The sequence below is a fragment of the Ochotona curzoniae genome, unplaced genomic scaffold (genome assembly GCF_017591425.1).
Source record: "Ochotona curzoniae isolate NIBS_2020 unplaced genomic scaffold, NIBS_Ocur_1.0 contig_2861, whole genome shotgun sequence".
NCBI lineage: Eukaryota > Metazoa > Chordata > Mammalia > Lagomorpha > Ochotonidae > Ochotona > Ochotona curzoniae.
This window is the reverse complement of record NW_024465620.1, coordinates 998,406-1,020,914: the sequence shown is the minus strand read 5'-3', so window position 1 is coordinate 1,020,914 and position 22,509 is coordinate 998,406. Positions and strand designations below refer to the sequence as shown.

The 22,509-nt window shown below is 60.8% G+C and overlaps 2 protein-coding genes across 5 annotated transcripts; one reads left to right on the top strand and one right to left on the bottom strand.

Moving 5' to 3' along the window:
• Nucleotides 1-660: 660 nt before the first annotated feature.
• On the bottom strand, nt 661-6,387 carry SYNGR4 (synaptogyrin 4). The gene is made up of 4 exons (XM_040978291.1): nt 6,295-6,387; nt 1,781-2,018; nt 1,108-1,247; nt 661-888 (listed from the first exon to the last, which is right to left on the bottom strand). The coding sequence occupies exons 1-4, from the start codon at nt 6,385-6,387 to the stop codon at nt 661-663; spliced, it is 699 nt and encodes a 232-aa protein (XP_040834225.1).
• A 1,183-nt stretch (nt 6,388-7,570) lies between these two features.
• On the top strand, nt 7,571-22,144 carry TMEM143 (transmembrane protein 143). 4 transcript variants are annotated; one of them, XM_040977895.1, is made up of 8 exons: nt 7,571-7,648; nt 7,948-8,188; nt 10,604-10,708; nt 16,390-16,584; nt 17,809-17,927; nt 18,230-18,509; nt 21,388-21,577; nt 21,902-22,144. In XM_040977895.1, the coding sequence occupies exons 1-8, from the start codon at nt 7,626-7,628 to the stop codon at nt 22,105-22,107; spliced, it is 1,359 nt and encodes a 452-aa protein (XP_040833829.1). In that variant the 5' UTR covers nt 7,571-7,625; the 3' UTR covers nt 22,108-22,144. The 4 variants fall into 4 exon arrangements, with proteins under 4 accessions (XP_040833829.1, XP_040833830.1, XP_040833831.1 ...); XM_040977896.1 differs by lacking the exon at nt 10,604-10,708; XM_040977897.1 differs by lacking the exon at nt 16,390-16,584.
• The last annotated feature ends 365 nt before the right edge of the window (nt 22,145-22,509 follow it).

The window sequence follows — 22,509 nt, the reverse complement described above, 5'->3', positions numbered from 1 at the left end:
AGGTACAGAGGCATGCTAGCACCCAATTTGGAATTTTTATGTTCAGTGCATGTTGAGACGATGCCATCTGGGATATATCGGGTTAAGGAAGCGCTGTCGCTTGATGTCCCATGTCCCTTCTTGCTCTTGTGAACATGGCCACTGCAGCTTCAGCGGGACAGCGAGCCCCCTATGGCCAGCCCCTTAACGGGGCCCTCCTGGAACAAAGCTCCTTCCCGCTTCCCACCATAGGCCTTGGGGTGCTGGGGGACAGAGCTGAGGCACAGGCTCAGTGTCCCACCGCTGGCCCTGTCTGCCAGGCTCCCAGGAGGTGGCAGACTCTCCTCTCTCTGAACCTGAGGTACCCTGGGGGTATCTGGTGCCTCCTTTCTGTAGCTGCAGCGGGGACTACGCTGCGGGCTGACTTGACAGATGTTGTAGGTAATAGGGTCTCCTGCCTGTCGCCTCCTGCCACCTGCCACTTTCAAGGTGGACTCTGGCAGAAGACCCGGGGAGTGGCATGGAGTGGAGACGGCAGAGGCCCCAAGGTGACTCTGTGGTGTCACACCCCACCTCTGGCCACCCCCAGGGCCAGAGGGAAACAGACACAAGAAGGATGGAAAGCTGTTTCAGAAATGCTTCTGGGAGGAGGGTGACCACTTTATCAGCTGGTGAGTGCGCCTAGTCGTCGGGCATCATTGCGAGGCGGGGGCCCTTCGCCATGTAGGGGGACAGGGCGGAGCTGGCATAGTTCAGGCTGGTGGGGCCAGTGGGGGCGGTGTTGACAGGGCTGGTGGCCGAGGGTGGGGACAGGGTGGTGAGCACCACGCCGCCCTCATCCAGCGAGCGCTTGTAGGGCACGGGAGCATCATTCTTGAGGTCCTGTACTGCCAGGTAGGCCTGGCCTATCTGTGGGCAGGAAAGAGTGTGCTGAAGGTTGGCTTGGGCCAGGCAAATGGGCAGAGGGGGTGGGGCCCGGCCAGGGCAGCCATACTGAGTGCTCACAGCCCAAGGGCATATGGCTGAGGGGGGAACCTGGCTGGGGCTGGCACCCCACTCTGGAATCTCAGGGAATTTTCTAGCTCTCACTTGGCCTACAGGGCGTGCTAGGGAAGGGGCTGTCCTCACCCAAATGGGGATGCAGAAGAAGGTGAAGGTGATGGCGGCCTTGGCACTGCTGCTGCCCACGAGGAACTTCTTGGGTGGCGAGTGCTGCCACTGGTTGGCCAGGAAGCAGAACCCCACGAACCAGATGCCTGTCCACAGGACTGTGGCCGTGGGAGGAGAGACGAGGGGCGGGGGAAGGCCAGTCAGGGGAGGCTGGGGGCTCACTGTCTCACCTCATTCTTCCCTGGCCCCATGAGCTGATGCAGAGCTGTGGCTGTTTCCACGTCATTAAAATACAGCATAAGGATGCCGGTGCGATGGCTCAACTGGCTTATCCTCCACTTTGCAGCTCTGGCATCCCACATGGGTGCCAGTTCATGTGTCAGCTGTTCCACTTCCCATCCAGCTCCTTGCTAGTGGCCTGGGAAAGCAGTCAAGGATGGCCCAAAGCCTTGGGACCCTGTACCCACGTGGGAGGCCTGGGGAAGCTCTTGACTCAGGACTGATCCAGCTCTGGCTATTGCGGCCATCTGGGAAGTGAACTGGCAGACGGACAATCTCTTTAACTCCGCCTTTCAAGTAACCTCCCAGAGGGCCCTGGATGGTGCTGGACTCAGTGACCGGGAGGACTCAGGGCCTTGAGGAAGAGAGGGAAGCTGGGAGTGGGCAAAGGAAGCAGCGCTGGAGAGCTCACCGGCCAGGATCAAATCCAGGAGCTGCAGGGCTGTCTTGACGTGGGTGTTGGTGATGCGGGCCTCGCTGGCGTCCAGGGCCAGGAAGGCCAGGCTCGTGAGGAAGGCCAGGCAGCCGGCGCCCACGGCGAAGCTGCAGGCCATGCTGCTGCTGTTGAGCACGCAGTGCAGCTGGGAGGAGTCCCCGCTGTTCTGGTAGCCGTCGGTGAGCAGCGAGGAGAAGATCACCAGGGAGAAGACCTGTAGATTTGCAGGGCTCAGGGTGGGCTACAGCGACCCCAAAGCCTCTCGTCCTCCCCGGCGTGGACCCACCACATAGCCTGCCCGAGGCTTCGTCCCCCCAGCCCACCCCCTCCATGGCTGTGAGTGCAACCCCACCCAGGATGGGCTCTCCTTGGCTTCCCCTCCCCTCCTCTTCTAATTTCACCTCTTGCCCGTGCCCTGCTCACATCTTGCTCCACACTCCCCTTCTGCCGCTAAGTCCCAGGCACTGAGAGAAGATGCTGTGGGTCCATGGCCCAGGGATGGACCACCAAGCACACCCACAACTTGGAAATTTCTTCTCAGCCTAGCCAGTTCCTGTTCATTTTTTCCCCCAAAAATAGTATTTGCGAAATAAGTCCAAAGCACAGAGAAATGTGACAGCCAGCCAGTACAGACTGCTTGGAATGAGTATCTTTTTGGGGGGCAGGGGCAGGGGTGGGCCCAGGATTTAGGGAGTAGCCCCCGCAGAGAACAAGCTTGCTGCCTTGCGTGTGCGTGGTGCCACAGTCTGCCCACCGCCGAGGTCCTCTGCACATGCCAACCCAGGCCATCCCCATTTCCTAGACAGTTAGACTGAGGTGCACAGGGGATCAGGAGCGCTGGCTGAACACGCTGGCTGGCGGTGGCATGCCTGGGGTTGGAACCCTCTGCTGGCCCTAAGGCCCCTGGGGGGCACGGGACCCTCCTGTTCGGTGAACCTGTGGAGCCCCTGTTCCCGGCCCAGATGCCTGGATCTGTGTCAGGCACAGAAGGAGCCTGCGTGTACCTGGGGTCAGGGTGGGTGGTTCAGGACGCGGTGCGAAGGCTGAGAAAGGCTTAGTCATGGGGCACTGTTGGGCCACAGGCAGGCACTGGGGGGTGTGTGTGTGAGCAGGGGAGGGGCTCCCAGGGCTGCGGGCAGGTGGGCAGAGGGGGTGAGGAGAGGAAGACAGGCGGGGGTCTGAGGGATCCTGAACAGCGAGGTGTCTTCAAGACAGGCGGGAGGAGGCAGGGCTTCCGCAGGAACACCAAAGAGGTCCGGCGGAAGACAAGCAGGCAGAGCCTCTCCACACGGGCCTGGGCCGGGCAGCCTGTGAAGCTGCATTTCTTGCTCGGGTTTAATCTCCCGTATCAAAGTGCTGTGAGCAGAGGATGACAAGGAAGGTCACACCTGAGGTCCCCAGGCAGCTGGGCGCCAGGCCCACAGAGCTGAGGGAGGGCTGCCGGCGAGGCTCAGGCGGGAGGCGCCCAGACCAGAGCCTGCGCAGGCAGGTGATATCTAGGACAGAAAATTGGACTTGCTGATGGATTGGATGCGGTGGCGCTGGCGGTGGGGCCTGGTGGGGGAGTGAACTGAGGCACAGCGTCCGAATCTTCTCCTTCGTTAAAGCATTCCAGCTCCTGACTGGGGCGGGCTCAGGCGGGAGCCTCCCTGGCACCCTGGCAGCCAGCACCCAGCGGTGCGCAGGGCCTCAGCTTTAACATGTGTTCAGAGAGCGAATAATTTTGGCTTCTTGGCTCTTACCCGTGACCTTCAGAGTGGGCCGGAGGAGGCAGAGGACTGACCCTTAAACGCCTTGGCTGCCTCCAGCCTCCTCTCGCTTGGGCTTAATTGCCTTCTCCAAACGCCAACAAGGACAAACAAACTCTGCTGCCAAGCTCGGGCCCTGACCAAGGGTACTTGCGTCCACTGCCTCCTTGGATCCTCGCAGCAGCCTCAGGGGGCGGCTGCAAGCTGATCCTGCGGAAGGGAGGGGGTAGTGCTTGGTCCTGCCAGGCAGCCCGAGGCACGGCCAGGTGGAGGGCAGAAAGTGCCATCCATCATGTCGGTGCCCACATCCATCTCACCTGCGCCACCTCCCTGGAACCTCGCCCCAGCCCCACGCAGGCCACAGCGTTCATCTCTCTCACAGGTGATAAATCGAGCCATCAGGGCAGAGTGGAAAGAGCCAGATGTGTCTGACTCGGCCAGCTGTGTGGCCTCGGGCCTCAGTTTCCCAGTCTGTCTGTACTGACGCGGGGAAGCGGGGCAGATGGGAAGGACAGGCACTCGGTCCAGGCAGGTGCTCAGGAGAAGGGGGTTAGAGACGGAGCATCCCGCTGAAGTCAGCCGGCGGAGGCAGGGGCCCTGGACTCCAGCCTCCTGATTCGCGCCCTTTGGGCTCCGATTCCGCTGACCCCAACTCGGGCCCTGCCGCAGGAGGCCCGAGCAGGAGGCTCGGCTGGGCTGGCGGGACCCTCTCCCCTCCACGGCCTGAGCCCAGCCTCCTCCACACCCTCCTGACCAGTCCCCTGGGGAGGGAGCAAAGATTCATCAGTTAAGGCACCAGCTGGCAGGCGGCTGCGGGAAGGACAAGAGTACCAGCTGCCCAGACTCCCTGCTGGGGAGCCGGGCCAGGGGGGAAGGAGGCGAGGGCAGCGGGCAAAGTCTGTGACCATGACCTCTTGTGCATCCGCCGGCCCGATCCCCGTCCTTCCCTGCATCAGGCGGTTCCCACCAGCCGGGCCACCCCTGCTGGCCTCCTGCCCCATCCCCAAGGCTCTGGAGTGGGGGGACGGCGCCCCCAGTCTGATCTGCTCAGCAGCTAAATGATGTCCTTGGGCAAGTCACCTGGGCTCCAGGAGCCTCAGTGTCCCCCTGGGTCAAGCAGGGGTGGTCACGTCCCTGTTGCAGGGTCACGGGAGCGAGCGAGGGACCTGGTCTGGGAACAGGGTAGTCACAGTGCCCCTCCTGTCTTGGGGAAGGACAGTGTGACACGAGGCCCTATCACCAGACAACCATACCCCCCGCCCCGGGCCCAGGGGAGGGGAAGTCACAGCTGTGCTCCTCTGCAAGTCATGACTCCTTCCAAGAGCAGCCCCTGCATGGGCACGGGGCTTGCCAGTCCCATGCCAGCTGCTATGGCAGGCGTGCCTTCGCTTCATCCACATTGCCATGCTATGTGCGTGCCAGCCAGCTGTTGGGAGCCTGCTCTTTACAATGAGGGTGCGGGGGCTCAGACAAGCCAGCTGCTCAGGGTCGCATGGGCATGCGGGGAGCAGATGGGTCATGGGAGAAAACAGGGCCCCTGTGAGGGGGCTGGGAGGCGTGGCTGCCTCAGGCGAAGTGGGGTCCCCCACCCTGACACCCTGTGCTGCTCTGGATTCAACCTGGTGCTTGGTCTATGAGTTCCCGTGAGAGGCTGTGGGAAGGGAATCTTGGGGAGCCCGTCCTCCCGTGACCCTAAGCAAACCCCCAAACCCACTGGCTCTCAGTTTCTAGTTCCGCCCAAGCTGAGCCACAGAGGCAGCCCAGGTTAAAGGCCAGGGCCTTGGCTCCGACCCCGCAGGCAGAGGAACCAAGGGGCGCTCCAAGGGGTCCACATTCCTGGGGGAGGGGGCCATGACGAAAGGCCACTAAGCCCTTTGCCCAGTGCCTGGCACACTATGCCCTCTGAGCCCCTGGCACCTTAGATCTACGTGACTCTCTTCCCACCTGTGTGTACCTCTCTTCCCAAGGTCCAGCCTGTCCCCCTACACCCTGGCCTGCCTGCGAGGTAGAGGAGGAAGGGGCTGAACCCTGGCCCTGCCTCTACATGATCTTAGCCAAGCACTGTCCAGTAGAACTTTCTGGCCTGCTGCGAAGGTTCCATGGTGGCGCTGTCCAGTGGTAAAGCCACCAGTCACACGTGGCCCTGGAGCACCTGAACGATGGTCACTCCACAAGAGGGTGAGATTTCAATTCACTCCGCTGGAAATAGCCACAAACTGGACAGCACACTCCAAAAAAAATTACTGGGACTGCTGTGATTGGTCCTCTCCCTGTGCGTGCCAGCATCCCACGTGGGCACTGATGCATATCCTGGCTGCTCCATTTCCCATCATACTCCCTGCTAATGTGCCTGGAAAGCAGTGAAGAATGAACCGAGTGCTTGCGCCCTGTGCCCTTGAGGGAGACCCGGTGGAGTTCTGGCTCCTGGCTTCGGCCTGCACCAGCCCCTGCAACTTGGAGCGTGAACTAGCAGATGGAAGATTGCTCTCTCCCTGCCTTCTCTGTCACTCTTTCAAATACACAAATAAATCTTTAAAGAAAGATTCCTTAAAGAAATCTTTTTAAAGAAATCTTTAAAGAAAAGAAAAAAATACAGGCAGGCGGCTTCAGCTATCAGCCCCCTTTGCTATGCTTCCCTGCTCTGCGCCCCGCTGGGTCTGAGTGTCCAGGACACCTGTTCCGTCCCCGGGGGTGCCAGCGGGCCGCCAGGGGTGCCAGCGGGCCGTGCCAGGGCCTCCTCACCGCTGCGAGCAGCCGCATAATGGTCTTGGGCCTCTTCAGGAACTGCACAGCCTCGCTGTCCGCCAGGTCCTGGAGGCTTTCAGGGATGTGCATGGCGGCTGCTCTGCTCCTGGAGCCCTCGGAGGACAGGGCAGGGACGCTGGGAGCCGCCTGCTCGGGGCTGCTGCCTGGGGGCTCCAGCCCCACCCACGGGCTCGGCTGCTGCAAGACAAGATGGCAGGGGCAGGTGGTCAGGGACTCGGGAGGCGGGGGCAGGACTGCTGGGGGCCCCAGAGAGGGGCGTGCGAGATCCCTGTGTGTTTGGGGGTCGCTGGCAGGAATGGGGTTACATGGGTAAGGGCTGCCAGGGGTCAGGGCAAGCGGTGAAGGAGCTGCTGGAGGCCCCAGAAATGGGGGTACTACAGGGTGGGGGCTGCTGTGGGCCTCAGGAGTCAGGAATGAAGGATGAGGGGGCTTCTGGGCAGGGTGTCCTGGGAATGCGGAAGCAAGCTGAGGGGGCTACTCGGGGTTCCAGAAGTCAGAAATGTGGGTGGGGAGCCCCGAGGTGGGGATGGGTGAGGAGGGTCCTGGCCGAAGGACCCTTCTGGGGTGTCGGGGGGAACAGAGTGTCCGCAATGGAAGTCGGAACCCCCACATGGCTGAGCCACAGCGGCCCTTGGGCCTGGGGCGGCCAGCTCAGCCACTCTTTGAAGCTGCCCTTGCGGCCAGGGCTGCACCCCCGAATCAAGGCCTCCCCTTGGAATGCTGCGCCATTTTCCTGAAAGCGCGCTTCCTCAAAAGCGGGGAGTCCGGGCCCGCGCCCTGTGCCAGGACTCGACAGTGTCCCCAGGCCCCTGGCGCCAGTCTACCTTCTGAGAACAGGGGGCGTCGCTGGTGGACACAGGCCCCTCCCGAGCTCCACAGGACAGGTCTGCGTCACCGGGAAGCCCGCCCTTCCTGCCGCCCTCCCGCCCGCCCTCCCGCTCCCCGGGCCGCCTCAGCCTGCTTTGGATTCCGCTTTTTTTCCCGCCTTTTTTTGCATTGCCATAGCTGATTGGCTGAATTAGAGCCACGCCCCCTACGCGCCAGCCTCCTCGCATGCGGACACGCTCGGGGGCGGGGCTTCGGCGGACGTTGGGCGTCTCGCCGTTGGCGGGAGGAGCGCGCGAGCCCTGCCCCGCCCCTTCCCTTTGAAGCTGGCGGACAAGGAGACGCTTCTGACACGCATGCGCCAGGCCCGAATGAGGTCAGGACGGGGGCTAGGCCAACAGATGGCGCATGCGCTTTACTGAGAGTTGAAGCCGAAGCCCGGGGGGCTTAGGAAACCCTTCTGCACATGCGCAGAAGGCTCAATGACAGCTGAGCGTTGGCTAAGGTGAGGGCGAGGCGAGGGACTGCGTGGCCGGGGGAGGGCGGCCCTGCACCTCCAAGTAGCCTTTTGGAGCATTTCCTCCAAGTCGAGACCCTAAAGAAGCCAGTTGCGTTACTAGTGGGTCACCAGGTCTACAAAACGCCCCAGAACCTAAGATGTGACCCATGTGGAGGACTCCGGCCAGCCATGGGAGGGGAAGGGCAAAGGGGCGGCGGGGCAGCGGGAGCGGCCGAGTCCTGGCAGGGCGGAGAGCACCGGTCATCCCGGTGACCTTTGGCCTCTTGTCATTCCCCTCTCTCTAGGCTCCCAGGAAAGGGTGTGGCTATGTTGCATGTGACCCGCGGGGTCTGCGGGTCCAGGGTCCGACTATGGCCCCTGTTGCCCGGGCTCCTCGGGCGCCCGCGGGCTCTGTCATCCCTGGCGGCCAAGATGGGGGAGTACCGCAAGATGTGGAACCCCACGGAGCCCCGCGACTGGGCCCAGCAGTACCGCGAGCGCTTCATTCCCTTCTCCAAGGAGCAGCTGCTCCGCCTCCTCATCCAGGTACTGTCGGAACCTGGGGCTCGGAGCCTGGGGACTACGATTCCCGGCAGCCTTCGCGGCGGCGGGGCGCTACTTGCTACAAAGGGATGCGCTGACGCCTCCTGGGAGTTGTAGTCTCCAATCCGTCGTCGCTAGTCACACCTTGGGGCAAGACTTCTGAGCTGCAGGTGCGGCCTCAGTTCCCCGGTTCTGGGTTGTTCTGGAGCCATGAAAGAACTCTCTTCACAGAGCATGATATTTTTTTTTCCCACCCTTTGTAGAATAGATAATCAAATCTTGATTATCGCCCCCATTTTTTGTGCTACCCAATAGTAATTATACTTAGTGTCACCTGAGCTCTTGCTCTGGGGCCTCGCACCAAGCGTTCTGTCACGTGACCCCATCACTGCCTTCACTGGGTAGATGACTTGAGGGAAGTATTTGGAAGCAAAGTAAGCCACCCAAGGTCACGGGCTCGAGCTGAAGTGGTCCTCATGCCGGCTGATGGAGCCCAGCCCCTGGAAGTGCTGTGTGGTGGTCCCCAAGGAGTTTTTCTTTATGTTGTTTTTTGTTTTGTTTTAGAGAAAATATCTGCTTCTTTATCAGAGTTAAAATGGGCTTGAGAGGCAGGCAGAGGACTGCTTTCAGTTGGCGCTCTCAAATGCCCTCTGTGACTTAAAAAAAAATTTTTTTTTAAACGTATTTATTTTGGGGCTTGGTGCAGTAGCTTGGAGGCAAAAGTTCTCACCTTGCACACGCCAGGATCCCAAATCGGCGCTGGTTCTAATCCTGGCTGTTCCACTTTCCATTCCTGCTTGTGGCCTGGGAAAGAACGGCCCAAAGCTTTAGGACCCTGCGCCTGCATGGGAGACCTGGAGGAGGCTCTGGGCTCCTGGCTTCGGATTGGCTCAGCTCCAATCGTTGTGCTCACTTAGGGAGTGAATCATCAGAAGGAAGATCTTCCTCTCTGTCTCTCCTCCTCTCTGTATACCTGCCTTTGCAATTAGAAAGGCAGATTTATAGAAAGGACAGAACTCTTCTATCTGCTGGTTCACTTCCTAAATGGCCACAATGAGCAGAGCTGAGCCCATCTGACCAGGAGCTTCTTCTGAGTCTCCCACATGGGTGCAGGTGCCCTAGGACCTGAACCATCCTCCACTGCTTTCTAGGCCATCAGTACGGAGTTAGATCAGAAGTAAGAGCAGCTGGCACTTGAACTGATACCCATATGGGATGCAGGCACTTGCAGGAGAATTATGCAATTGAACCAACGTGTCAGCCCCTAAATTTATATCATTTGAAAAGCAGAAGGCTCAGCACAGCAGCCTAGTGTCTGAAGTCCTCGCCTTGCATGTGCCGGGATCCCAGATGGGTGCTGGTTCATGTCCCAGCTGCTCCACTTTCCATCCAGCTCCCTGCTTATGTCCTGGGAAAGCAGTCGAGGATAGCCCAAAGCCTTGGGACCCTGCACTGCATGGAAGACCCGGAAGAAGCTGGCTCCTGGCTTCAGATTGGCTCAGCTCCAGCCGTTGTGGCCACTTGGGGAGTGAACCAATGGATTGAGGGGATGGAGGACCTCTTTTCCTTTTTTCTTTTTTTAAAGATTTCTTTTTTTTTTTTTTTTTCACAAAGTCAGATACAGAGAGAAAGAGAGACAGAGAGGAAGATCTTCCGTCCGATGATTTACTCCCCAAGTGAGTGCAATGGCTGGTGCTGTGTCAATCTGGAGCCAGGAACTTCCTCCAGGTCTCCCTCGTGGGTGCAGGGTCCCAAGGCTTTGGGCCGTCCTCGACTGCCTTCCCAGGCCACAAGCAGGGAGCTGGATGAGAAGTGGAGCTGCCAGGATTAGAACCAGCATGTTCAAGGTGAGGACTTTAGCTGCTACGCCACCACACTGGCCCGATTTATTTATTTCTATTGGAAAGTCAGATTTACAGAGAGGAGGAGAGACAGAGAGGAAGATCTGTCACAAGGAGAATTGTATGGGAAGCAAGACAGCTGGGACACGAACTGGCTCCCGTATGGGATTCTGGCACGGTGCGGGCAAGGCGAGGACTTTAGCCACTAGGTTACTGTGATGGGCCGTGAAAATCTTTGTCTCTCCTGTTCTCTGTAAATCTGACTTCCCAATAAAAATAAATAAATCTTAAAAAAAAAAAAAAAAGGCAGAAAGATACAGAGAGAATGAAAGGCAGAAATCTTCTACCCTCTGGTTCACTTCCCAGATGGCCGCAACAGCCAGGGCTGGGGGCCAAAGCTGGGAGCTCGGAGCTGCGTCCAGGTCTCCTGCGTGGGTGCGGGACCCCAATACTTGAGCCTTCACCTGCCTCTCCGGTGCTCTTAACGGAAAACAGAACCGGGTGGGGGGAGAACTGGGACTTGAACCCAGGAGCGGGAAGGAGATCTCAAGAGAATGTCTGCTCTCTGAGGAAACAGGAATTCCACTCCAGCCCCACGGAGAAGGCGGCCCTGGAGGAGTTCTCAGCCCATGTGGACTTCTGTACCCTGTTCCACTACCACCAGGTCCTGGACCGGCTGCAGGTGAGGCCAACCTGTTGCACCTGCTGAGAGCCTCGCGCTGCGGCTGAGGCCTGGATGCAGCGGGGCGGGGCGGGGCGGGGTGGGGTTGGGGGGGGGTGGAAGAGGGCCAAGAGGAAGTGGCGAGGCATGGGCAGGGGCCTCAGGGCTCCCTGTGAGAGCGGCAGGGAAGAGCAGGTGCCAGGCCCAGTGGTGAGAGTGGGTGAACCCTGTCAGTGGAACAGCAAAGGGAGGGACACAGGCGGGGAGATGGGAACAGACCTTGTGGGTGTCGGGGGTGTGTCTGGCTGTGACCCCCAGTGAGCAGGACAGCTGTGGGCAGAGGGAGGACTGAGCGGCCCCGGTGTGTGTGTGTGTGTGTGTGAGAGAATGGGATCCGGGTGGCTCTCGCGTCTCCTCCCAGGGTTAGGCCTGGGCCTGTGCTCTCCCAAGACCCCATCAGGTTCGCTGGTTTTCCCGAGGGACCCTGGGCAAGTAACGTTGCAAGGCGGGGGAAGGGACACTGATAAAGATGGGCAGAGGCCAGAAGAGACCCTGTAGGCTTGTCTACCCCTTCCTGGCCCACAGTGATGGCAGTGGACATCGTAATGACATGGTCACTGAACTTCGTCAAACTGATACGCGCTGGCCCACGCGGCCCCGGCCACAAAATGTGCAGTAGGCGGGGACTGGCAGGGCCCCAGGCTTAGCCAGACTTGCTGACCGGGGCCGCACGCCAGGTGGCTCCAGGTCACGGCCCTGTGTGCAGTGTGCAGGGTTTGGACACACAGGCATGTTCTGAGTCCCCACTTCATGCTTCCCACCACTGCCCTCCCTGCCGGCGCTCGGCTTTGGGTAACGTGCTCACCGCCAGGGGCCTCTGCGCTGCTTCCTGCAGCCCCTTGAGACACTGCTTAGGCAGACAGGCCCTGAGAGTGGCCGTGGTCATGCAGTTCACAAGCCCCTGTTGCCTCGTGCTGGGTACTTTTCTGTTTTTCCTTTGTTAAGATTGATTGATTGATTTGAAAGGCAAGAGTTACGGTAGGAGGGAGGTGGGTGAGAGAAAGATCGCCCGTCCTCTGATTTAGTTTCCAGATGGCTGCCAAAAGCCAGGGACTCCATCTGAGTCTCCCACTGGGTGCAGGGACCCAAGCAGGGGGGCCGCCATCCGCTGCCTTCCCAGACACACTAACAGAGGGCTGGGTGGGAAGTCAAGCAGCCGGGACTTTTATTGGATTCTGTGGCATTGCAACCTGTGGCTGGCCCTTGTTTTTCTTTTTTAAATTTTTTTTCCAATAACGCATTAAGGCATCGGGATGTTTTAAGTGTGTAAAAATAGATATACTTTCATCTCCAAAGCACAAAGCTTTCCCCAGTGGTGCTGAGGGGCTCTGGTGGGAGGGGTAGGGGCGGGTGAGGCCCGCAGCGTGGCCAGTCCGCCTGGGGGGGGCAGAGGGCGAGAGCAGTGCCACGGAGGCAGACTGACTCCCCATCCCCTGCTCGGCAGGCATCGGCTGCCCTCTGTCTCACCCTCCCTCGCCATCTTGCTGCTCAATAAATCTTCATCAAGCGCCTATCGTGTTCCCAGAATGGTCACCCTGAGTGACAGATGTCCCCCTAGCCAGGGAACGTGGTGCCCGTGGTGAAGAGTTAGCCAGGGCAGTGGGAGGGCGCTCGGAGCAGGGATCGGGCCTCCAGGCCCAGGAGGAGCCATCTCCCGGGGCTGCCCTGACGAAGGGCTGGGGCTGCCGACCCACTGACCGAATGCTCCATCCCCGGGCCAGGGGTGCGGGACCGAGGAACGGGCTGGGCTGTCAGGGTGAGGGCACCCCTGCCTGGTGACGCCTCGTTGCCACTGCACCCCATCCTCATATGGCCTTCTTCATCTCTGTGTGTCTTTCTTTCTTTCCTTTTTAAAGATTTATTTATTTCTATTGGAAAGTCAGATATACAGAGAGGAAGAGAGACAGAGAGGAAGATCTTCCGTCCAATGGTTCACTCCCCAAGCGACAGCAGTGGCTGGAGTTGAACTGATCCAAAGCCAGGAGCCAGGGCTTCTACTGGGTCTCCCACGCAGGTGCAGGGTCCCAAGGCTTTGGTCTGTCCTCGACTGCTTTCCCAGGCCACAAGCAGGGAGCTGGATGGGAATTGGAGCTGCCGTGATTAGAACCGGCGTCCATATGGGATCCTGGCATGTTCAAGGTGCAGACTTTAGCTGCTAGGCCAACGCGCTGGGCCCCTGTTTTTATTTTTTTAATGAACTCTTCCTTTCATTCATTCATTCATTCATTTACCTGAGAGGCAGAGAAACAGAGAAAGTGAGAAAGCAAAGGACACCGCTGGCCCCGATGCAGCCCTACTTCCTCCCCAGCTCACTGCCTGTGGCTGGGAAGGCAGTCGAGGACGGACCCTGCACCCGTGTGGGGGACCCGAAAGAAGTTCCTGACTCCTGGCTTTGGATCAGCTCAGCTCTGGTTGTTGCAGCCCCTTGGGGAGTGAGCCAGCAGATGGAAGATCTTTCTCTCTGTCTCTCCTTCTCTCTGTTTATCTGATTTTCCAATAAAAATAAGTAAATCTTGAAAAAAAAAAAAAAAGAATTTAACACAGCACCACCTGCTGGTTCAATGTCAAGTGTCCATAGCCGCCAGGCCAGAGCTGGGAACTCAGTCTGGGTCTCCGACGCGTGGCGTGGCCTGCGGGGCCCCTGGGTGAGCATTGGCAGGGAGCTGGCCAGGAAGGAGGGCGGCCGGGGCGTGGCCGGCAGCCGCTGGCCCTGCAGTCCACTGCACCCTGACTTCCTGCCGACCCCTCGCTTGTGGAGGAGGGCAGGCTGGGAAGCTCCGAGGGGAACAGGGGAAAATACAGCACCGAAGTCTTCATTGGAGGAATGTGGCCTTTCAGGGGACAGTCTCTGTCCAGCATGCCCGTGAACGTTGAATTTCAGATGAGCTAAGGGGACATTCCGTGTGGTGGTGGTGAGTGCGCGCGTATCTCAGCTCCCGAAGGGGATGCATTTCAGCTGCAGTTATTTGTTGTGACAGCATTTGGGGTGTCCTTATCCCCTCTGGGGGAAAATAAAAGTTATCTGTTGCTGATGTGAAATTTAAGTTTAACTGAGCGTCCTGAACTCATTTCTTCTCTAAGTCTGGCAATGCGAGTTCAATAGAAGAAGGAAGAAAGAAGGAAGTCTGTAGATGGTGGGTTTCAGGTGAAGTAGCCGTCGGGGTGGTGGGAACAGCGGGTGTACAAGCCCTCCGTGGGCTGTGTGCACGGTGCCCGCGAGCAGGGACGGCCCCCAGGAGAGGGAAGCCAGGCCAGCTCCTGCAGCGCCTGGCACGGAGCGACGAAGACGTGGCCTTGACGCCTGGCGTGCCCAGCAGCAGAGGCTGGGGCGTCCCCTGGTGGCTCCTCGGGGAACAACTGGGAGCAGTCAGATTTAAGGGCCACAGTTCTGTGCAAAAGCCACTGGATGTGGGTGAAAAGGGCCCGGACTTTGCATCCTTTTGGAACTCGGATCCAGCAGGGTTTGCTGATGAGCCAGGCATTTGAGAAAAGAAAGGTCGAGGAGTGACCCCAGGCTGGGCACCTGAGCACCTTGGGAGGGTGAGGGGCACCTGCTGGGGTGGGAACCATGGTGACAGGAGCTGCCTGGGACCGGGGGATAGAGAGGGAACGGGACCTCGGTTTGGGATGCTATGGGCTTGGGTGGGTGTCCTTGTAGAGAGGCCCGAAGGGTGGAGCCCAGGTGAGATGCCCCAGCTGCCGAGAGAAACCCCCAGAAGACGGGCATGCTTGTGGTCTCCAAGGGGGTGCAGGGCGGTTACCACAGAGGCCCAGTTCATCTCTGTCTCTCTCAGCAGGTGTGTGGCTGAGGTCTACTGGGCAGGGGAGTCAGGATGCTGGCCCTGGGCGGTGGGGAACCTCCCGTGTTCCCGGTGGTGATGGCCAGGGTCACCGGTCCATGCAGCCGGCTCACAGAGCTGACCGTGGCGTTCGCACAGATGAGCCAGGGGCTTCCTCTAGCCGATGGCTGTCCGCTCTGGCAGCCACTGGCCTTGTGTGGCTTTTAAGTGTTGGCTGATGAAAAACCAAGAGGACAATAACGAGCAGAAGCTGTGCCTCAGTTGGCATCACGCGGCAGATGCTCCGTGGACAACGTCGACCTCGTTGGTCCCTGTAGGAAGTTCTGTTGGGTGGCGCCATCTTTTACCCTCTGCTTGCATCCGACTGTTGAGGTCCCTTATATCTGGCACCTTGTGCAGTGCACAACTTGGGTCAGAGTGGCCCTGTTGTTCACAGTTAAGATCCAATCCTTATACTTCAAAGTAAGAGAGGAGAGACACAGAAAGATGTTTTCCATCCACTGGTTCACACCCCAAATGGCCACTCTGGCCAAAGATGAGCTGGTCAGAAGTCAGCTGCCATGAGCTTCTTCTGGGTCTCCCACATGGGTGCAGGGTCCCAGACTCTTGGGCAGTCATCTGTTGCTTTCCTAGGTCATAGTCAGGGAGCTGGATTAGAAGTGGAGCAGCCAGGACTCAAACTGTTAGCCGCATGGGATGCTGGCACTTGCAGGCAGAGGAGTAGTCAGTGGAGCTGTTGCACTAGCCCCATTTCACTTAGAAAGAGAGGCAGAGACTGTCCGTCTGCAGGTTGACTCACTCCGTGGGCTCAGGGACCGGCCAACTGAAGCAGGAACCCAAGAACAGGCTGTTGCTTTGCTTCCCGGAGTTTGCACGAGTGGGAGGCCAGAGCCAGGAGCTGCACCCAGGCATCTGATATGGAAGGTGGTCAGGGGCCTCAGCCCCCAGGATGCAATGGCCAACAGGCAGGAAGGAACAGGGAGCAGCTCCCAGCGGGTGCCAAGGCCTGCAGCCCCCGTGCAGCTTCAGGGGTGGGAGCATGGCCTTACAGGCCGTGTCTTGCGTGCAGGGCAGGGCAACCCTGGCACCGGTTCTATCAGGACACGGATAGGATCGCCCGTGTCAGTTCCCCTTGCGTTTCCTGGCTGAGGCCGTTCCTTGTCTCTGGATGCCTCAACTCCCACCTCTGTCACTCAGGGTAACCCAGGCGCGCGCGTGTATGTGTGTGTGTGTGGCCCGTGCTGCTGTCATAGCTCCTTGTCATCCCGCGGCCAGAGGGGAGCAGGCCGTGCCGGGGGCAGGAGTAGGCGCTGGGTCAGGCAGGGCGGTACATATCACATGTGTGTGACATCCAGGTCCCTGGCCAGGGGAGAAGTGGGCGGGCGTGGATGGGATGCAGCTTTCTCTTCCCTGGCCTTGGAACCTCTCATGAGTCTGAGAAGGAGGCCTCCAGGGCCACTTGGCCAAACCCAGGCCTTGGCCACATACCTGTCACTGACTGCCACACCCCATCACAGGCTGAACCCCCAGTGGGAATCTCTCCTCCCCTTGCCCCTTCTTCTGCTGTTCAAAGACATCCCTGGTTGTGACAAGCCACCCCCACCCCCGTGATTGGCCCATGGAGGCGTGGACTCAGGGAGCATCTGATCTCTCTGTGTTTGGGATGTGGTGGGAGCAGGTGTCGTGGGATCCTGAGTCTCAGTCCACCATGGGTGAGGCGGGCCAGGCCACAGGAAGCTGGCTCTCCAGCCACTTCTGTGGGCAGTGGGGCCTGGGGGACATCCTGTGGGCAGCTTCCTGAGTCCCGGTGGCTGCGAGCCGACTCCTGTTCTCTCTCCTCAGGCCTTGTATGACCCCATCAACCCTGACAGGGAGACCCTGGACCAGCCGTCGCTCACCGACCCCCAGCGCCTGTCCAATGAGCAGGAGGTGCTTCGGGCCCTGGAGCCCCTGCTGGCCCAGGCCAACTTCTCCCCACTGTCCGAGGACACCCTGGCCTACGCACTGGTCGTCCACCACCCTCAGGACGAGGTCCAGGTGCCTGTCTTGCAGAGGAGAACCTGAACTCCCAGGATGCTTTTGGGGCAGGGGCTGCTGGGAGTTGTAGTCCTGAGCCGGGGCAGAAGGCCGTGTGGTATCCACCCTTGGTGAGTTAGCAACAGGCTGCGCTCTGAGGTCATTTCCTGCTGTTGGGTGGGACGATGTGGTGAGGTGCCCGTCTTCCTAGGGCTGGAGATGCGTAACAATGAATCATACAAAAAGCCCAGCCTTTCAGGTCAACGAATTCTAAAATTCTTCCACCAAAGCCCTACGGTTGGAGATTTTAAGACATTTTCCTGAAGTAATATTCAGTCAACTCTGAATCATCTCTGAAATTGGGTGTGACTTAAAAAATGGTGGCAGCCCACGGCTTCATTGACTATAACTTTCTGTATGTTTTTTGAAGAATTCTGTTGTTAATCTGAAAGGCGGGGAGTTACAGAGAGGGAGAGGGAGATCTCCCATCTGTTGGTTCACAAATGGCAGACGGCTGCAGCTACCGGGGCTGGGTCCAGCCGAAGCAAGAGCTTCCTCCGGGTCTCCCACGGGGCTGCAGAGTCCCAAGGACTTGGGCCGTGCTCCATACTTCCCTGGGGCATGTTAGCAGGGAGCTGGATGGGAAATGGAGCAGCTGGAGCACGAACCAGTGCCTGTATGGGATGCTGGGCTACAGGCAGAGGCTTAGCTGGCTAAGCCAGGGTGCCTGTCTGCCTGCCCCTGTCGGCTGGTTCACTTCCCAGATGGCTGCAGCAGGTCTCCCTGTGGGTGGCGGGGACCCGAGCCCCTGGGCCAGGTCTCCCCTGTGGGTGGCGGGGACCCGAGCCCCTGGGCCAGGTCTCCCTGTGGGTGGCGGGGACCCGAGCCCCTGGGCCAGGTCTCCCCTGCCATCGCAGATGGGTCAGTGGGACACTGGATGGAAAGTGGGGCAGCCGTGGTTTTGAAGCACCGCTCTCGACGGGCAATGCCCAGGCCACAAGGGGCAGCCTAGCCCAGCACAAGGCTGCATTTTCTTTTGCAGTTGCTTCATGAAATCATTGAGTATGTTAAAATCTTAGACTCCAGGAAATATGGTGACACAGGCGGGGGGTGTGGCTCAGGACAACGGGAGCAGCCACATGCGGTCACCCTGTCTGGACACTGAAGTGCTGATAAGTGAGGGGGCTCTCCCTCCACAGCTCCCCAGCCCGTGTCCAGCTGCCTGTGCCCCTGCGTTCTGTGCAGGTGACCATAAACTTGGACCAGTACATCTACATGCAGTTCTGGGCTCTGGGCCAGCGTGTGGGGCAGTTGCCCCGGAAGTCCAGGCGCGGCTTCTTCACCAAGCAGCCCCCCGCAGAGAGGTGAGGCCGCCCAAGGGGGGCGAGGCTAGGGGCCAGGGGTCCCCGCTGAAGACAAAGTGTCAGGGTGTGGGAGACTGGGTTGGAAGGAGTGGCTCAGAGGGGGAGGCCACAGTTGTGAAAAAGCTGCACAGCCCAATTGGGACACCCCGTCAACGTTTCCAGTCCCCCCTCTGTCCGGCCCACACAGCCAACTTGGGTTGTTATCAGCCTGGATAACAGGCTGGCGGGGGGCTGCTGCTCCAGGCGCTGGCGGAGGGCTGCCCAGGTGTGGGTCCCAGTGCCTCGCACCCCCCACTTCCCAGGAGGTACTTTAAGCGGGTGGTGTTGGCGGCGCGGACCAAGCGGGGCCACCTGGTACTGAAGAGCTTCAAGGACACGCCGCTGGAGGGCCTGGAGCAGCTGCTGCCGGAGCTGAAGGTGCGCACTCCCACGCTGCAGCGTGCCCTGCTCAACCTCACCCTGGTCGTGTCTGGCGTGGTCTTCTTCGTCAACGTGGGCATGGTGGTGCTGTCCGACCTCAAGATGGCCACTTCCCTGCTGCTCCTGCTGTTTGCCGCCTTCATGGGCCTGCGGGCCTCCAAGGTAGGCGCTGACCGCCCTGTGGTGTGCTGGGGCCCCCCACGCGATCCTAGTCCTGGTGGCGCTCACCTCGGCTGCCCTGCGGGTGAACCCACGCGAGGCCCTGGGGACTGTGCCCGATGGGGTCAGGCTGGCCATGTGTACTCTGAGAAACAAACCAGGAGCGTGGGGGCGTCCTCGTGTCCCGGAACAAGCCCCTGGGCCCTTCTCTGGGCCTCACAGTTACGCGGGTGGTGGTGGGGCAGGTGGCAGAGAGTAGGGTTCGTGCCAATTTGCCATCAGAGCCATTATTAGTATGACACATTGTGCTGTTTATTCCTGGAGTCCTCCCCTACACTGGGGACAGTGGTGATGGTGGGGTGGGGTTGGGAGCAGGTCTGTCAATGAGTTAGCCCAAAGAGAGCAACTTGAAAACTCTGGGCCCTCGATTCTGCCCCCCGACTCAGCCATATGTGTGCATGTGCCCGGCTGGTTCACCCTTCCACACATCTGGGCTGCCCAGGGAGTAGGAGGACCCGGCTGAGCGTCTCCAGCTGCCTTTTGGCAGCTTCTCCCCAGGAGTGGTGCCTGCCCCAGGCTCAGAGGCATCTGGCTGCCTTTTTGGGTTTCAGGCTGTGATGGGAGGGAGCGCCAGGCTGGCCGGAGGGCTGCAGGGCAGGAGGGTGGAGCCTGGGTGGGCGGGGCATGTAGGGAGGGTGGAGCTTAATGAGGCAGGGCCTGGGGGCGGGACCTGGCAGGAGGGTGGAGCCTGGATGGGTGGGGCATGTCAGAAGGGTGGGGCTTGGTGGAGGTGGGGTCTGGCAGGAGGGTGGGGCCTGTGGGGGCGGGGTCTGACAGGCGGTGGGTCATGTGGGGCGGGGCATGTAAGGAAGGTGGAGCCTATGGGGCGGGGCTTGACAAGGGTAGAACCTGTGGGGCGGGGCCTGGCAACAGGGTGGGAGCTGGTGCAGGTGGAGCCTGGCATGGGGTGGAGCCTTGTGGGGGCGGGGCGTGGGGCACAGCCCAAGGTGTGAGTGGCTGGGATCCTGGGTCGCCCCACAGGATGTGTAGGGAGGAGGACCTAGGCTCCTCTGGGGTGCCAGGAAGCGAAGGAAGTGGGGACACAACCGCGGGCCTTGAAGGAGGTGGGGAGAAGCCGAAAGAGGCACTGACTTAGCCAGAGCCTGGAGCGGTGGCCCAAGATCCAGCCGCTGCAGTGAGGTTCCTGCCTTATCGGATAGACGGGTTTTCCTGCTCAGACTCAGCCCTTAAACTTGGACCCTGCTCAGGTCCCCCCTTCCCATGCATGCGTGTTCCTTCCTGTGTCTCCTTCCCGCCCCCCCCAACCCTGTGTGCCCAGCTCGCCCAGCTCCACCCTACCAACCCTCCCCACTCCTGTCTCAGATCAGACCCAAGCCTGGAGGCCCACCCAGCCACCAGTCCTCCCTCCCCCTGCTGGGTCCCCTCCAGCCCATCCTGGCAGGACCCAGAGCTGGCCTGCCCTTCTGCCACCCCTGAGTGAGGTTGAGGACCCTGCTTCCCCACCCCTCATCATCCAACAGTCCCAGACTGCAGCTCCCACAGCTGCGCTGTCCCTGGCCTTCACACCTGCTGTCCCTCAGACCCATCGGCCTGCCCTTGCCACTGGGCTGCCTGCCTCAGCCTCAGCCTGGGCTTGGAGGCTGGCTGCTCCTGTGGGCCCTGCCCTGCCCCCTTGGCCCAGCACAAGCAGATCTGGGGTGGGGGGTTGCTGTTGCTCTAGTGACACATGGGCCATGGAGAGGGGGAGGAGGGGGCCCATGGACATGCACAGGCGTGGAACTGCTCCTGGCAGGCAGCCTAGAATCCTAACTAGGTGCCCCCTGCCCCCTCGCGGTGAAGCACCAAGTCTGAGCCAGGGTGGGGTCCTGGGGCCGGGCCAGCAGGACAGAGAGGGTGAGGCTGATGGAGCAGACAGCCAGGCTGCCCCAGGCACAAGCGTGCTGGAGTCCAGACAGCAGGTGGACGGCCACCCACAGTGACAGCCTGGGCCGTGTGGACCTGGGCAGGCACCAGCAGGCAGCTGCCCTCCCGAGCCCTTCCTTGCTTCCATCCTGGCAGTCGCACTGGGAGGTGTATCGGGACAGGCACCTGCCAGGTCTGCCGTGACTGGCAAGTAAGTGACGAGATCCCCCTGTGACCCCAGAGTCAGGTGGGACAGCAAGGGTGGGGAAAGGGGGTCCCAACGATGAGGGGTCCTGGGTGGGAGAAGGGGATGCCCCATCCGCCCTCCACAGCTCAGCGCTCCCAGCCTGCCACCCCTGCCCACACAGCTACCCCATGTGCTACTAGGGCAGGCTCATCTTGTCCCACTTAGCAGCCACAGGCCAGCCACCTTGGCTCAGCTGGAGAGGCGTCCCCTGCCCGTGTCCCATTCTGGGTCATTTTGAAGGCCATCTGGGAATGTTTTAGCTGCCTCTGAAAGCAGAAAACCTCCATGGCTCGAAGGCCTGGCTCAAAGGTGCCCGTGGCACGGAGGTCATGGGATGTGTGTGTACCAGGAACATGGGTGTGTGGGTGTGTGTGGGGCAGACATGGGGTGTGTGGGGGGCAGAGGGGGTGTGGGGGGCAGGTGCAGGGTGTATGCGTGCAGGGCACAGGGTGTGTGGGGGGCACAGGGCTATGTGGGGCAGGCGCGGGGTGTATGTGTGCAGGGCACAGGGTGTATGTGTGTGTGTGTGCGGGGCACAGGGTGTGGGGGGCACAGGGCTATGTGGGGCAGGCGCGGGGTGTATGCGTGCAGGGCAGGGGGCATGTGTGTGCAGGGCAGAGGTGTGTGGGGGGGCAGAGGGCGTGTGTGTGCGGGGCAGGCACGGTGTGGGGGTGGCGCTGCGGCCTGTCTGAGCCACGGCTGCGCCTGCAGATGTTCGGGCAGCGGCGCAGCGTGCAGGCGCTGGAGCTGGCGCATATGCTCTACTACCGGAGCACGTCCAACAACTCGGAGCTGCTCAGCGCGCTGGCACTGCGCGCACAGGACGAGCACACCAAGGAGGCGCTGCTGGCGCACAGCTTCCTGGCCCGGCGGCCCGGGGGCGCGAGCGGCCCGCCCCAAGGTAGAACACCTCCGATCCCCGTCCCAATCTCCTTCCCCCACGTCCTCGGGAGAACCAACTTCCCCATCCTGGTGTCTGACCTCTGCCTCCACGGGGTCCTGCATGGATGGCCTGTCCCCCCTCCCTGAGCTCCAGGCGGCCCCCTTCGCGACAGGAGCCCTCATCCTGTGCCCCCAGATGAGAACCCCGGAGCCCCTGGGCCTTGTCCCACTCCCCACCCCGGGGAGCTTCTTTGAAACCGGGGCCCCTTGCTCGCCAGCCCCTCCCAGTCCTTCCGGATGGGCCCCGGGGCTGACCGCACCACACCTGCTCTCCCACCCGCAGAGACCTCCAGGTGGCTGCAGCTGGAGGTGGAGAGCTGGCTGCTGGCCCAGTCAGGCTGTGACGTGGCCTTCAACGGAGCCCGAGCCCTGGCCCACCTGCAAGCCCTGACCCCCACCTCCGGGCTCTACCCTCCGCCGGGCTTCCCCAAGCTCCAGCCGCCGTCCGCAGGGGCTTCCGAGTCTCCCCCAGACCACGCCCAGCAGTAACAGCCGCCCCACCCCGACACCCCGACACCCCGACCTAACCGCCCCTGCCCGGCCCCCATCCGGCACCGGCCACCGGGCAGCACGCTAAGCCCCGCCTCCTCCCCGACCAGCACGTCAATCACGGCTGCTGGGACTGGCACTTACTGACAGGCAGTTATTCTCGGCTAGGCTGTGTGCTTCAACGAAGCGGCCAATCAAGGCAGTCGACAGCTGGTCGTCCCCGCCCCTTTCTGATGAACAAGCCAATCAGAGCCACAGAGCTCGGCTTCCTTTCAGCCCCGCCCCCGCCTCCCCGTGCCAGACGTGGCTGGTGGGAGGAGGTGAGGGTGTGGGCCCATCCCGGCTGCTCCGCCCGGGCTGCTCGAAGCTGTCGGGCAGCCTTGCGGCAGCTGCTGCCCATCA

Bases quoted from the DNA above. Each gene is read 5' to 3' on its own strand.
- SYNGR4 (XM_040978291.1), bottom strand. From the start codon at position 6,387: ATGCACATCCCTGAAAGCCTCCAGGACCTGGCGGACAGCGAGGCTGTG. The intron at 2,019-6,294 runs GTGAGGAGGCCC...GCAAATCTACAG, and splicing joins TTATGCGGCTGCTCGCAGCG to GTCTTCTCCCTGGTGATCTT. The intron at 1,248-1,780 runs GTGAGCTCTCCA...CCACGGCCACAG, and splicing joins CCTGGATTTGATCCTGGCCG to TCCTGTGGACAGGCATCTGG.
- TMEM143 (XM_040977895.1), top strand. From the start codon at position 7,626: ATGACAGCTGAGCGTTGGCTAAG. The intron at 17,928-18,229 runs GTGAGGCCGCCC...CCCACTTCCCAG, and splicing joins AAGCAGCCCCCCGCAGAGAG to GAGGTACTTTAAGCGGGTGG. The intron at 21,578-21,901 runs GTAGAACACCTC...TCCCACCCGCAG, and splicing joins CGCGAGCGGCCCGCCCCAAG to AGACCTCCAGGTGGCTGCAG.